This window comes from Phoca vitulina, unplaced genomic scaffold (genome assembly GCF_004348235.1).
Source record: "Phoca vitulina isolate PV1807 unplaced genomic scaffold, GSC_HSeal_1.0 scaffold9, whole genome shotgun sequence".
NCBI classification, from domain to species: Eukaryota; Metazoa; Chordata; class Mammalia; order Carnivora; family Phocidae; genus Phoca; species Phoca vitulina.
Window position 1 is genome coordinate 22,305,872 of NW_022589712.1, and position 16,387 is coordinate 22,322,258.

Here is a 16,387-nt window from a genome sequence, read left to right on the forward strand (position 1 = left end):
GGATCCTGTTCTAGATACTCTGTGTCTTTCATTGTCCTTCACAATAACCCAAGTGAGTTAGGTTTCGTTGAGCCCACTCATCACATTAGAAAGTGGTGGATCCAGAATTAAAACCCACATCTTTCTCCAAGGCTCATGTTCTTTCGACCACATCTGGTCACCTTATGCCTCACACAGGTAACATCACACCATAAGGTGGGTCATTTTTGCATCCTAATAACTAACCCTCCTTTTATGGGTTCAGAGTTTTAAACTGATCCATTTTAAATTGAATTCCACTCCAAAACAAATCGACCAAGGCTTCTTTCACTCTCTGTCAAGTGACAACAAATAAAATAATTAAACATATCCATAAACCTCACAGAAGACTATTTTTATTATGTTAGAGAACCACTGCCAATCAAATAGCATTGATAGAAATCTCTTTTTCAAAAAACTATTTAGACCTTTTGTCACAAAAATCACTGAATAATCAAACTCTTGCTCTCTGTCTCTGTCTCTCTTTCTCTTTTTAATAAAAGGGGACTCTGGTCTATTATTAGATAGGATTGCATTAAACTGAATATGCACAAGGCAACTATAAGTACAGAGGAGAGACATCCAGCCAACTACAACTTGAATTTAGAGTTACCACCTGAGAATAAAATTAAGAACAATCTAATCTAATCTAATCTAATCAAACTTAATTAAGTAATTAGAGCATCCTTTTGTAAAAGCATCCTGTTAGGTGGCTATGGATCAATGACTGCCTATATTCAGTGCCTTGGGTATAATATCACAATGGCCTGACCAGAATACTGTTGTAACAGTGGAATTTGAAGCCTGCTTAAATGAATTACAGGCTTCCCAAAAAAGGATATGTTAACAGGGAAAAGTATCATCATCGTGGGCAGGCTTATGGGTATAACAGGGCAAGAGTGGGTCTCCAGCTTTGCATAGAGGACAGGCACCCCAGACCACCCAAGGTAGCTTCTGATCTACCTAGTATAAGTCAGTCCTTATGGAGCAGACTAGTAATCTGACCACCTGCCACTAATATCATCCATTTACTGCCCCTTGCCTTGCATTTGAGTTCACCCAGAAGTCTTCTGGCTATTCTTTGTCTTTAAGTTGTTCTGTTCTAGAGAGAGTTTATGCAGATTCTAGCCTGCCTGACATTTTTTTTTTTTTTGTCATTACAAATTATTCAGTTATCTTTCTGAGCTAAACTTTAGTCTGTAGTCATTTAGTTAGCATGAGTTCATTGGCTGAGAGAAGGATCACCTTAGAAAAGACTGACAAAATTGAGTGTCTAGGTCTTTGGTCCTGGACTACAGTGACATTTAAATACTGTCCCAGCACTCTGGGACACCCTCAAATGGCCACTTTGCTCCCTCTGAATTGTTATGGAGATAGGAGAGGAAAAAGGCTAAGGTTTTCTTTGTTTTGTTTAGTTTAGATTATATGCATAAACAAACTAGGAAAACATGTAGAAATTTCTGTGTGTAGTTTGCCATGGGGAAAGAACTTTTGGAAAGGTTGGTGCGTTTGTTTTTGAGTATTGTATCAATTGCATATCAATGTTATTTCTTCCTCTAGGAACATTAACCTTTAAATTTAGAGTATAAGCATCTGCCAATGACAATATATTTGCAAATGTAAATACACGTGAGATTTTCTTATTATAAAAGAAATAAATGCTCAGTATGGAAATTCGTGTGGACTTTTGTTTTTGCCCTTTAAATTATTCTATGATGATCTCTGCTGTATCAACAAAAGCGGAAGGAGTCAACAAACAAATGGTCATCTCTGGAATGCAGCCTGAGCGTCTGCATTCTGTCTGCCCAACAGCATTGCAAGAGTTGTGTTCTGGCATGTGATCTAACTGAATTCTTTGTCATCTGCTTAGGCCCCTCTAGAATTGCTGATCAATTCTGGATTTTTTTTTTTTTTTTCATGGTTGAAGAATGCCTCTTGTCAATTAAGAGCCCGGAGTTTAGACTAATTACTTTGAAGGTCAGCACTTCAGGAAGGTGCCAAGATTAAGGAGAAAATCTATTCTCTGTGGATGATTCTTTTGCCCTAGAACTTTCTTTCTTTCTTTCTCCTTCCTTACTACCCTTTTTGCTTGAGACTCTTCAAGCCTAGGGCATGGATCACACATGACTGACCAGGTCCAATATGGCAGGCATTATTCTCCAGGTAGGACCGAGCAAAGCAAGAACAGACCGCTGTGGCCTGTTGTGGCTTCACTCAGTGCACCAGTCCTGGTGCTGGGATCGCAGTCTCGGGGATAAGTAAGCTTCCTCTTGCCAACTGCCTCTTCTTTTTGTAAGATCCCCTTTGAGAGTAAGTGAAATTATGTGAGAGCGTTTAACATAGTGACTGGTGCATAGCACTCAATAAATTTGCCAGAAGGTCTATTGGATATTTCTCCCCATTTTCCTGGCTTGCTTGACTTTGCAAGATAAAATGCGTAAGAAAGTTGTTCTGTGTATCCTGCAACGTTAATAGAGAAGACACTCATCCAAATAGACAAGATTATTTACAGGCAGCCTCTGCTGAACAAGGCTGAGGCCTAGGAGACTAGTTCACTTCAATGAACTGATCTGATTTAGACCACCTCAAATCCCTGGTGAAAATAGGTGGAAGTATAAATTATAAATTTAAAAAGAAAAGCAGATTTGACTGAAAAGCTTCTCCTGATAAAGCAGAACAAAATCGCTTTCAGGAATTCTTAGTAAAATATTTGCTGGGTAGGCACAGTTCACTTGTTAGGATACCCATACGGAATGTACTGGATCATTTCTTGCCAAAAATATTCTTTTGCAATCGTGTAGCCACGAACTGTGCCTTCTTGCAAGCCCCAAGATGAGTTGCAGATGACACTGGATACATTTAGTAACCATTTTTAAAAACGTAGCTAATTCTATCGATAAAACCTGATTTTCACATATTAAAAACAAGCACATTGGGTAAATGTGGGAACTTAAATCTGTACTCAATGGTTGAAACAAGAAGACAAGGCAGGAAGATGTTCTTTTTTTTTTTTTGCCCAAACTTGTATTTTGCAAACTGGCCTGTAAAACTGTATAAAACCACAGGCTTCCATGGTGTGAAATAATGTATCAAATGGAAACAGTAATGAGCACAAATGAACAGCTTTTGTTAAATAGCCTCAAGGAAAAGGATAAACAGTGGCTTCTGATCCAGATTCTGCATAACTCCCTTTCTTATTCTGATGCATTCTCCTAAATTAGAAATTGTGGTCAGCTCAGAACTTCTGTACGTAGCTAAAAATATCTATCAGGCGAACAATGAAAAGCCAAGTTAGGTCTGGTTTGTCAAAAAGTAGAGTACCTGCTGACAGCAAGCACCTCATTGGTCAGGGTCTGGGTTGAGTCCTGGCTGCACCATGGACCTCAGGCACACGACCTGTAAAGTGGGAACCCCGTCTGTAAAACCCTACAATAGAAGCATCTTCTATGAAGTGAGAATGACGGAAATTCCTAGCGTTTGGGGCTTTGAGGGTTGAATACGCAATTAAAGTAAAGCCCTTAGCACAGTATCTGTCCCCCATAGCATGGAGCAGAAGTTAGTGCTCATTATTAGACTTTCCAACCTCTTGAGTTGTTTGTGGGTTTTGCCTCTATGGGAAGGGAGACGGTGAGAGAAGTCTCAGAAAGTGCAAATGGAACTGCTCTTCCACTGGCTGGAAACAAAAAAGAAAGGCAATCTCAAATGCCTCTGGGTATGTGGTGTCTTCTATAAAACTCTAAGGTAATTGCAGCGGGAAGGAGGCGCAGGTAGCACTTCTGAATATTCAAACAAAAATGTTACTGTGTTAATGAATCTAGGGGCTGTTTTTCTTTGTTGACTCAAGGCTACTTTTGACAGCATCTTCTGGGCATGTGCATGCTTATATTATTTTCTAGGCATGGGAGTGCTGAGGCTTCTTCCTGTTTTGTTATTTGTGCTTGTATGAAGGCAGTCATTCTAATTTTGTAGTAGATTTTTACGGTGAGGAAAGGGGAGGGGCCCTCCGTAAGGTCACGCGGTGAGGTGATCCAAAAGGGCACAGAAAACTTGTCTCCATTCATGCCATCCAATGTGGGCACACCACCACTTATGCTCATAGTTTTCTTGTTTCCCATTCTTTCCCAGTTTCCCCTTGGCAAACAATGAACAAAGTGGTAGAGCACCCAAAAGCAGATTGGGACAGAAGAGCTCCTTCTGGTTCCTACTGGGACACGCTCCCTTCATTTTGACCCTGTCCACCAAACCTCAGCAGCGCAGCCCAGCACCCAGTGTGTTTGTTCCTTTGTGTGAAAGGAGCACAGACGTAACCTACAGGATAAAGGGACATTCTGGAGACAGAAACCTCTTGGCAGGTGCTCTTCAGAGGAGTTTAGAAGTGAGCGGGGCTCCACACATGCTCTCCCCTCACTGTTCCCCAGCTTCTCGTCTTCCCACCTTCCCACCTGTCCCCCAACACATCCTCCAAAGTCAGAATTATACCTCAACTTCCATTCCTAAGAGAGCTATAAAAAGGCACGATGAAGGAAAGTCCTAGCCAGGATTTGCTATTTGCAGTAAGATAAGCAAATCATTAGCATGGTCATCCCACAGGCACAACTAAAAGTTAATAAAATTTGCGTAGGTGGAAAGTCCACTGGCTCCTTCCTTGGGGGGAAATGTTCCTTCTGATATCAGCTGATGTGACACAGCGCATTTTGATCCAGCTAAAACAGGTAAGAGTTACCTCAAAACACCCACAGGAACTATAGTAATTTCAGGGCACCCACACAGCAAATCATTGTTTCTTCTACAAAGAAGGAGATGGGGTTGGGGTAGAGCGAGGAGGGGAAAAGTTGAGAGAGAAGGAGGAAGAAAGATATGTACACAGAGAAGGAAGAAGAAAAATAGTGTGTTCCTTTCCTCATTTCCTTTTTAATCAACAACTAATATTGCATCTTGTTCCTGGATTCCCAAACAAGGGCATACAAAGATCCTGATTTGGGGGGGGGGTCTTAATTTTTGAGAACAAGAATCGTGTGTCTATTTTATAATATGCATCACATTATTGTTACTGAAGATCAATTCTACCATTTCTCAATCACATGCTTCAAATATGTATCGAACTTACAGATATAAATATGGAAAAAAGATTGTCTCCTGAGACACTTTTGTGGCCCTTTGGCCCAGAGAGAGTGGGAACTCTGAAATGACACACAGTGTGTGACCAATCTCTACAACTTCTAGGCTATTCAAGGAAGATTTTACTCATCGAACCTGCTTGTCTGCATATCTGAGTTGCTGGTCTATGGCAGGGCCAGCTCTCACAAATTTCCTCTGGAGTTTCAGAAACTGAACAGAAACTGTTTAGTCAATTGTATAACATATCGGACTTTCTTTGAGAAGAACTTTTTCAAAAATCAGATTTTGATAGTTGTTTATAAGAATACGAATGAGAATGTACAAAAAATGGTGCTGGCAGAGAATAAATGGAAAAAAAATATGCCTTTCTTGGCTCAGATAGAAAATGTCCATGATGAATCTCATCAGTCTTACTATATCTATTTTTCATAAAAACATAAACAACAAATTACTTAAAATCCTATTAGTGTTTACTCAGTTTACATTTAATAGTTGTTCTCAATATTTGTTACTTATCATAGTTCTTAAAACTCCTGATTTTGTTTGGGCAGCAATGTGCCCAAGCCCTAAGGATAAATCATAATTTGTTGAAGCCCTCATGGTAAGCTCATTTCCTTCTCCCACTTGCTTTCCCAGCCTCCCGTGCAGCTGGTTCTAGCCACGTGACTCTTCTAACCAACAAAACCAAGGGGAAATTTGCTGACAGGCTTTATAGGAAATATTCATTATCCTGATGAAGAGACAAACACAAGGGGAGAGCTCCCCAAAAAGATTCTTCCTCTTCCTGCCTTGAACATGGTTGCAAAGGGGGTGATGTTTGGGACTTTACCAACCCTTGAGACTGTAGGTAGCAAGTCCAAGAACAAAAAGCCAACACTCTGGAGATAAAAAAGTAAACAATAAAAAATGCCTAAGTCTCAAATGATAATACGGAGCAATACCATCCTGAAGCTACCTGCTTACAGTCTTCTTGTTTTGTGAGATATTAAATATCTTTATTGCTTAAGCCACAGTTTGATGGATATTCACTCAATAAATACTGAATTATTTAGGCATTGCTCCTGAGGCTTGGGTTGCAGCAGTAAATCAAACACACAACCTCTCTGGCCTCACAGGGTGTGTACCAAGCCAGAGGAGACATATGCTACAGAAATAAAAGAATAAACATAGAAAGTGCCAGGTAGTGGTAATCATTATGGAGAATATAAAGCAAGGTAAGGAGATTGAGAATAATGGAAAGCTAATTTATATTGATTATTCATGGAAGCTCTTCTAAGAGGTAATCATTTGAACAGAGACTTGAATGAATTAAAAGAGTGAGTCAGGTGGATAGCTGTGGGGGTTCTGTTACTTGCAGCTGAAAGCATCATTAACTTAAACATCCAATAAGTTTGTAGTCATTCGTCAAAACAGAGCTCCAACATCATTTCTGGGAGGTCTTCCAGGACCTCCCACTCACTAAAATCAATCCCTTCCTCTTCTAGGATAATTCTTCACCTTAGACCCATGCACTATTATCTATACCATGTGCCTTCTTCTACTTTACTTGTTGAGAGAGCTTATAAAGTCACTTTCTCTAGACATTGAGACTCTTGAAGGACAAGATCAATTCTTAGTCACTGCTATCTTGGCTCTTAGCACTCGGTACTACTTCCCTAGTGAGCTCCATGAACACACAAATAATTATTGACTTGACTAGAGCTTCTGTCCTTTGAATGTTCTGGATATAAATGTGTGGTTTCCACTGTAGTGTGATTAAAAGTGGGCACCTACAGAAAATGTTGTTAAGGTGTGATTATTTTTTGTGTTGAAGAAATTTGTCTTGCAAGCATTGAACCAGCTGACTGCTTCAAGTCTCCATGAAGGTGTACAGATTAAATAGGTCACTTAGGCAGAAAATCTTTGGTTTCTATTTAGGAGACAAAAATATATAAGGTGGTTGAGAAGCAACCTGGTTCCCTATCAGGTACATCTGTCTAATCACATTATGTCCTTGGTCTTTGGAAAAGGCTATCCAAAAAATGATGTAAGACCACTCACCTAGATTAGATAATTACAGTCTCCTCAGTATTTCTCCTGGTAGGGGAGGAAAACGTTCATTTTGTTTACTGATCTTGAAGGAATGCCCAACTGTGGACCTTCCCTCTTAGGCAACCCAACTCACACTCACTTCAGTGCAGGAAGAAAGCATATGATTGATTTAACACAAAATGAACTGGGTTTTACCATAAAATATGACCTAACAAATATTACATTTTTAACTTCAAAGGTGAAGAGAAAGGAAAAGGGTATATGAAGAAACTTAAAACATCAATGAAGGCTTTAAAAAAAAACAGAAAAGAGTTTGGTTTTAGGTACCTGTGTGAAAATTTAATAAAGAGAGGATCAGCAGATATTAAGTGTATTTTTATATTAAATCCAGGGTTTGTAGAATAAAGTAAATAATGTGCTTTTTAAAAATTTCCCCTTCATACACTCTCAAACAAAATAAAATTCCCTTCCTTTATGTGTTACATTAACAGATAGTAATATTAGTAATTAATATTAATTAACGTTTGCTTTCCATTTAAGCCAATCTCTTACTTAAAAATCAGAAAGGAAAATAATGTTTTTTAGATTGTAGGGATATAATGATCTGAATTTGTATGCTTCACAACATTTTTCTGAATAACGGCTTAGAGTCAGCTGGTATGTCAATAAATGAAGACTTACGAATCACTTTTTGAAAACACTTGCTAGATACTTTTTCTTTAAGTTTGCATTTGAGATTTCAAATTACATTTTCCGTATTTCCTAAGGAAACAGGTATCATACAGTTCCCATCACAAGCAAAAGCAAACTTTCAAGGAATCTAGACTAGGTTGGTACATATAAAGTCTTCATCACGTCTTTACAAGATCACACTTATAACACCAGAGACAGTTCCTGAACAAATAACTTTGAGACTAAACTCAGATATAAAAGCCCAAATTCCAGAAAAACTTATCTTGGCACATGCTGGTTTGCTTGGGATACCCTGGATGCCCATCCGTGGTTAAACAATCCAAATCTCAAGGTCCTTCTCAGACCCACTCCCCCTCTCCACCGAGAGAGACATCTCATCTTCACCCATCAGTCAAGGTTAGTTTAGCAACAGCCCAGCTTCTGGTCTAGAACCCAAGTGACACCAGGGACAAAGATGTACGGGGGAGGTGGTGAGATTTGATGACATGTCTCGCGTAAGCTGAGAAGCTGCAAATGAACGGGATACATACACTCGAATTAATGGAGAAAGTATGAGAGCTCTTTGTCATTAAAGGGGCTGCTTTGGATAGCAGTTGGAGACATATTTAGAATTTCTGAGAGAAGCACTTTCATACTCATCGTTCTCATTTTTTTTTTGTTACTCTTCCTCTTTTTCCTTCTCTTTTTGTTTGTTTGCTTGGTTGGTTGCAAGTCTTAGCTGATTCTCTTAACTAGAAGGGTATCTGCTAACACAAAAGTCAACAAACTCACAGGAGACAAAAGACATTCTTGGTTTGATTGCTCCTCATAAACGTCAGTGCTTCCAGACCACATAATGTCATAGAGTTATTTGTAATGCTTCTTTAAAAGGGTGACAGGGTTCAGAAATAAACTGCACATGGTAAGAAGAGCCTCCCATGGGTTATCCCTGCAAAATGAGTTGCAAGGCTTTGGGAGTGGTGGTGGTTTCCGGCCATTAGCGTTACTAATCAAGGCCAGCTTTGCATTTATGGAAATCTACACAAATCAGGATGTACAATTTTGCTATGTTCACTCAAGCAACCCTGCCTGATTTCTTCAAGGTTATGCTCAAACAAAACTTTACTCCAATTATCTTTGATTGGAATGCTTTATTATTTTTATATATCCTAGAGATAGAGTCCATGAAGTAGATGCATTAGGTCCATGGGTCACAAAAATCATATTTAGTGCTTCATGCCCACAGAAAGCAATTACTGTCAACTCTCAATTAACCTCGTTATCAGAGGAAGCATTTGTGGAGACAATACAAATCCTAGATAACCTACCCATGTCTTTCTTGCTGCCACAGCTGCAGCTGAGGAGAGAGAGAGAGAGAGATAATGGGTGCGCCAGGCAAAGCTTGGGGCTCAGAGGTCTCTTCAGGAAAATTTGAGCAGAGGTGCTACTCTGCCCCCTTATTATGCCCCCTGCCTTTCTGCCCTGCACTGGGAAGCAAAAATAACATTACTTTCCCTGCAAACTTTGGGCTGACAAACAAAAGGTGAGGCGCAGAGGAAGACAGGAGAAAGTGGGGTGAGGGGGAGGTAAGCTGCGAGGCCAGCAATCACTGGCAGTCAGAGCCTGGAGGCCTCTGGGGACCACAGGCAGGTTCTAAGTGGGGGCTGTGCACCTTGCTCCTTAGGAAGCTCCAGCCATGCCCAAGGCTCTCAGGGCACAAGGCGAGTGCTTGGGTGTTTTGTCCTTTCAGATTTCTACTGTGTCAACCAACATGGTAAAAGGTGTTTAATTACAAATGTCATAATTAATCGTTTGCACACATGATAAGCATTCTTATACCACAGATGCCTACAGGTATAAGGACATGCCCATCAAATCAGGTCCCAGGCATTGATGTTACTCCCATCCTTCAGACGAAATGTCCCAGGCCAGGAGCCACAGGAACAGTAAAGATGACACCTCTTCATGTGATTCCAAGCGCCTCTACTCCAGAAAGGGTTTGCATTTTAACAAGGAAGAAAAACTTCAGTGATAAAACCACACTGAAATTCCAGACCCTGGTGAGCAACTGGGGTACAGGGGAGACACAGGAGGGGCAGGGGAGAACCTCAGAAGTCACAGCAAAGACAAGGGCACACCAGGAAGGAAAGATAGGAAATTAACTTGGGGAAAGAAAGGCGAAAAATCATAAAATTATGTTTTAATAAAGAAACAGTTTGTGTTAAAATGTTTATAAAGAGACACATTTGTGTCCTTTGTAAATATGACTTTGCTATAAAATGAATGGAGTCTGGCTGGAAAGAAGCCATTTATCAGTTTTTTGCCTCAGAATAAATTTCTGTTTATTAGCTTGAGAAACTGGGGAAATAGATGCAAAAAGTCAAATGACAGTAAGAAACAGTGGAAAACATAAGATTTCTGGGGAATATTGTCCAGATTCTTCCCAATACCAAAGAGAAATAGAGACAGAGAGACACACAGAGAGAGAGAGAGAGCGATGTAAGAGAGGGACTTCAGAAAGTACAATCCAGCAATCGCACTACTGGGTATTTACCCCAAAGATACAGATGTAGTGATCCGAAGGGGCACCTGCACCCCAATGTTCATAGCAGCAATGTCCACAATAGCCAAATTATGGAAAGAGCCCAGATGTTCATCGACAGATGAATGGATAAAGATGTGGTATAAATATACAACGGACTATTACTCAGCCATCAGAAAGGATGAAATCTTACCATTTACATCGACGTGGATGGAACTGGAGAGTATTACACTGAGTGAAATAAGTCAGTCAGAGAAGGACAATTATGGGTTTCACTCACATGTGGAATATAAGAAACAGCGCAGAGGATCATAGGGGAAGGAAGGGAAAACTAAATGGGAAGTCATCAGAGAGGGAGACAAACCATGAGAGACTCTTGATTCTGGGAAACAAACTGAGGGCTGCTCGAGGGGAGGTGGGTAGGGGGGATGGGGTAACTGGGTGATTGGCATTAGGGAGGGCACATGATAAAATGAGCACTGGGTGTTATACACAATGGATGAATTATTGAACTCTACACCTGAAACTAATGATGTATGTTGGCTACCTGAATTTTAAATGAAAAAAAAAGTTGGTTTTTAAAAGGCAAGTGGTTGTAAAAGGGAAAGTGACTCATAATAACAGGGAAGATTATGAAAAATGTAAATATTGACTATAAAATATCAATGGGTAAGCCAAAAATAAGAGTTAAAGAAATAAGTGAAGCTGCTCATCTGATTGATTCATTATTCTTTAAATTCTTCTGCGAAGCTCATCAGGTAGGGAAGGTGCATACATATGCAATGAAATGTGATGTTGTGACTTCTGGGTTAAAAAGGGAGGGGTGAAATTAAAGGTATAATTACTTCTTGTCCCTTTTTCAAAACACAGAGAAAACAACAAAAATAGTGGAACAGAGGAAAGTATCAAATGTCATCAAACAAACAAGCAAACAAAAAGTCCCCCATCCTTTTTACAAACCATGAAGCATATAAGGACCAAATTCAGGAAGGACACTGAAAGCTGACAAATATCTCAAGTCTCAAGCAGGTGCAAAAAGTTTCTGGCCAAAGTAATGTCAAAAGTGTCTAAAGGGCGTATGCAATGTGTCTTTGATGAGAGTGGTAAGAGGCACAGTTTAAGCCCTAGAGGCACAGTTTGATACGGCATAACAGAGCGAGAGGCAGAGCTAAGAGAAAATGTGTTAATATTGTATTCCTATTTACTTTTGTATTGTGTTACTGTATTCCTTCTAGCCAAGGAAGACTTCCAGAGGCAATGACATGCCTATAGAAATTCCAAGGGAATAAGCCAATAAAAAGAAACAAAAAACACACAGACTTGGATTTTCTAGATAATTCTTTCATGCACAGAGTATAAATCTTTATACTTTGTGCCAATGGAAATTTTCTCTTAGATGATTATTCTGATAGAAAGTATTTGAATTTTAGATGTCAAGTCCAAAGAAGGAAATAAATAATATGGAAAGCATCTAACTGTGTCAGGTTAAGCAACAGAATTTGAGAGATTTGCTAGCTGGTTTCAATCTGAGCACGCATTTAGGTTTTCAAAGGAAAAAGACGAGGGAATGAGCAGAGGAGTGTGACCAGATTATCAGAATCACTTTGTGTTGTTTTCAAGAGCTAAGGACTACTTCATCCAAGAAAATATAATTCAGTACATAGAAAAAGCAATTCAGTGGTGGTCTGGGTGCTCGCTAATTGATCTTAGAACAAGCATCTTCTACCAGCTATAGACCTGGAAGGATTTAAAAAATCCTTCTGACTCTGCCTACCATGGACCTCAGGCTTGATACACATGCTAGACCAGACCACCTGGGCTTCTTTTTTTCCTATATGTTGGCTGGCAAAGGAAAGTTCTGATTTGAATTAGGTTAACACGCTCTTCCTTGTTTTCACAATTTGAGATTTACAGGAGTTCTCTCCCTCTTTTCCTGGTGATCCACAGGTTAAAATCGATAGAATCTCATGGGGCCCTGGTCCTTTAAAGAAACATGGTTTATGGACGGACAATGGATGATTAACGGACTTGTGAAGGAAATCAAGCAATGGAGGGAATCTAACAGAAAATAATGAAAATCAATGAAGCCAGAACAGACCCAAAACATGAAGCCGCATTTACTTAAGTGGTATTAGCCAATGGCAGAATCGGGCGAGCGAAGCAGTATGAGCTAATGCTGACTCCCTCTCTCAAGTTCAAAAAATACTAGAATGGTCATAGACCCAAGGACCATACATTTCGAGTTTAGGCTGCTAAAGAAACTGCTGTGGGTTGAACTGTGTCTCCCTAAAATTCATAGGTTGAAGTCCTACCCCGCCCAGTACCCAGGAATGTGACTGTATTTGGAGGTAGGGCCTTTAGAGAAGCAGGTAAGGCTAAATGAGGTCATTGAGGGGCCCTAATCTGATATGACTGATGTCCTGATAGGAAGAGGAGAATAGGACATGGACACACATGTGAGGAGAGCATGTGAGGACACAGGGAGAGGCCACTTACAAGCCAAGGACAGAGGCCTCACAAGAAATCAACCTTGCGGATGCCTTGATCTCAAACTTCTAGTCTCCAGAACTGTGAGAAAATAAATGTCTGTTGTTTAAGCCCCCAAGTCTGTGGTGCTTTGTGACTGTAACTCTTCTTTTTCTCTTAGAAGTCTGAAATAAGACCCAAATTTCTTTTGTGGTTAGATGCATTCTAAATCATACTCACAACCCCAACAGGAAAGGCCAGGACAGCTAACATCCAGTCCCGGAGCGAGATGAGCTTCTTGAGCTGCCTTTCTTGTTCTTGGTTCCCACTTCCTCTAGTCAGGAGACTGGAAAGATCAGTCAGCACGCAAATGCCAAAAAAGACAGCCTGGATGACCTGGAGGGAGACAACAGCTGGCGTTAGCTCGGGAGATCTAAAAAGGCCACAGCTGTAGGACAGCGAGCGAGCAACAACTTTGCAACATGACATATGATAAGAGAAGATCAGAAGCATATTTAAAAAGCTGGCCCTACAAATAAAAAAAGAGTAAGATATTTACAAATTGCTATCATAGGTGAGAAAATTCATCCTAAAAACACTGCTTCCATTTTTGCTCACCTCAGGACCAAATGCAAAGTAAGCATGCACATACATGTCTAAATAGGCCCGATAGAAAGCAGTATCAAATACCCTAATGACATGTCCATTATTTTGAAAATATCGTATCTGTAATCTAGTTATATTGACTAGTGGGGTTTAACAAACATCGAGGAAGCTCAAAGAAAAGAATCAAGGTAGCCTGAATAATAATTGAGACATTTTGTCTGATGTGAAGAACTCTTCCTATGATTTAATCTCCTAGATTCAGAAATTTTCTCGCCAAAGGTAGTAGAAAGCTTCTAGTCCTTGAGTCACAGAGAAATCAACTGAATGCAATAATCAAAACTGGTACAGAGCGATTTTCTGTTGTCAAACCTAAACGATATGACTTCCTTCTCAGGTTTTCTGTTTCTATGAAATAAAAATCTTCCCAAAATAATATAAACAGAGATAACCCACACCATATTCCCAAAAAAGCTTTCAGTTGCACATTCCCAAATCAATTACAAATTAAATTACTTACATCAGCTACGTGTAACTTGGACTATCATGGGGGAGGACACTGAAACACTACAACTGAGTAATCTGTGAAATTCCTAAAGTGGGGGCAAAGGTATTGATGATCCAGAGCTGTGAGTAGAGGCAGGAAGCATACTGTCATATAGTTTAGCAAATGAAAATTCAAATTATGGAAAGGGCAGAAAGTATATTCCCTGGGCTCAAAGTGACATCCATTTAGCACCAAGAATAGATTCAGGGTACTTTTTCTGGTTTCTTCTACCAGAAATCATTTATTGATGGTATATTTATAAAAGATACAATTTTACTCATTACCTCTTTAGAAAACAAAAAAAAAAGTTTTGTGTAAATGTCCATGTTGGCAATGGAAAGAACCTGTGATTGAACCTGTGATTGAGTGGATGAGTTCCTCCCTGAGGCACAGAACAAAGGGAAGAAGGACCCTCAAAATCTTGTGTTTCCATCCTTTAGCATAGCACTGGCACACTCAGATTGCCAATCATTCTGTTCAAATTCTTATCTAAGCCATTTTGAAAATTCTGAATAATGGAGATGCCATTGTTGGCCTTAGTCAAACAAACAAATCCTGAAATATTTTTACGTAAAATCCAATCACTGTGGTCTTCCAGGCTCACCAAATCCTGCCATTATTAGCCAATCTTATCTAGAGTGATGTTCTATTCCTTCTTACAACTTAGCCTGTCTTTTAGCTTCAATGACTTAAGGTTTATTTGTTATTCTTTCTACAACCAGAAAAACCAGAGTGGGAGAAGCTGAGTCTGCCATAACTGAGCATGGTCCAACTGAAGGGTTGGCAAGAATCATGGTGTGATGACCAGAATTAATTTCAATGACTCAGGGAATAATTTCACACTTAGCAAAACTTTCCATACCATATCTTATCACTTTAGATGTTTGATCTTTATGTCAACCTTAAGGGGTTTTTGAGAAATTGGGAGTAACCAGGCTGGGGAATAATAATCTCCATGCCAATTTGGCCAGTGAACATATTAAAAGGTGTCCTACATGATCAATTACCAGGGAAATGCAAATGCAGATGGCAATGAGATAGCATTTCTCACCCATATAATTATCTATAATTTAACTCTGACAATACCACTGGTCATAAGGATGTAGAACAACTGGAAACCCTATGGTGGGAATGCAAATTGGGACAACCCCTTTGAAGAATACTTGGCAATATATAGTGACTTAAAGATGCATATACTCTATTATCTAGTGACTTCATTACAGAGGTATTCCCTTGCTGAAACTCTCATACATGTGTTCTTGTCACATGCACACAAAAGTTAATTTCTGCATTCATTGCTTCAAAAATTCAGCCTATATGTCTCAGTTATTGACTGGATAAATAAACTGTGCTATACAATGGAACTCTAAGTACATATCAATTTTTCATTCTCACAACAAAACATTAAACAAAAAAAGGAACCCCCCAAAATGCTACATTTTGACAGCATTAAAATAGATTTCAAAAAAAATGTAAAGATTATTTTAAGGATGCACGTATATAAAGTAAAATATGAAGAAATGCATGGAATTAATAGCACTGAATTCAGGTACCTCTACAAAGAGATAAGACTTGTGGCGCCTGGGTGGCTTTGTCGTTTAAGTGTTGGCCTTCTGAGCCGGTAGGGATCCCAGGGTCCTGGGATCAAGCCCTGCCCCCTTGTCGGCTCTGCCTGTTTCTCCCTCTCCCTCTGCCCACCCCTGCTTGTGCGCTCTCTCTCTCTCTCTCTCATGAATAAATATTTTTTAAAAAAAGGAGGATAAGACTGGAGGAAGGACACAAGGGCCTCAACTGTCTCAGTAATACTTTATTTCTTAAGTTGATAATTTAGGTATATAGAAGTTTATTGTATTATTTTCTATGTACTTCATTATTATGAAATATTGCCAAATAACTTAAAAATAAAAGGTAAAAAGAATGGTTTTCATATTTTGGGGATGTAGTTGGCTAGTCTCTTTCAGTTGTTTTCCTTCTAACTCAGTTTCCTCTATTTTAAGGATGGGCTAGCCAGTTTTAGTGAGCTCCAAATTAAGTGAATTTTAAAATTTCATGATCAAGTAACTACTACCAGAGTTGCCTTCCCACTCTAAACAACTAGACATTTGGACTAAATATATAAGTCAGCTTTTTCATATATTGAACTTTACCCTCTGCAATCAGCCAAGTAAATCTCTTTTTTTAATTAAATGGCTCATCTCATGAGGTCAGGCCCACCTTGAATAATTCTCCTTTTGCCACATAAAGTAATGTAATTACAGAGTGGTTGTATTCACAGGATCTACCAAAACCCCATGGGAGGAGATTATACAATGATGAATATCACTGAAAGTCATTTTATTATTCTACATACCACAAGCTGTGGGTTAAACAATTTTCAGAGCTCACTCAGA

General features: G+C 39.4%; 1 protein-coding gene across 7 annotated transcripts in view; it reads right to left on the reverse strand.

The window, feature by feature from the left end:
* AIG1 (androgen induced 1) overlaps nt 1-16,387 on the reverse strand; it is a 285,599-nt gene that overhangs the window by 223,042 nt on the left and 46,170 nt on the right. For all 7 annotated transcript variants that reach the window (XR_004299977.1, XR_004299976.1, XM_032407762.1 and 4 more), the window contains exon 2: nt 13,088-13,243. Coding sequence is in view for 5 of the 7 variants with exons in the window: in XM_032407762.1 (XP_032263653.1) it covers nt 13,088-13,243 (156 nt within the window). In the remaining 2 variants the exon portion in view is untranslated. The remainder of the gene's footprint in view (nt 1-13,087; nt 13,244-16,387) is intronic.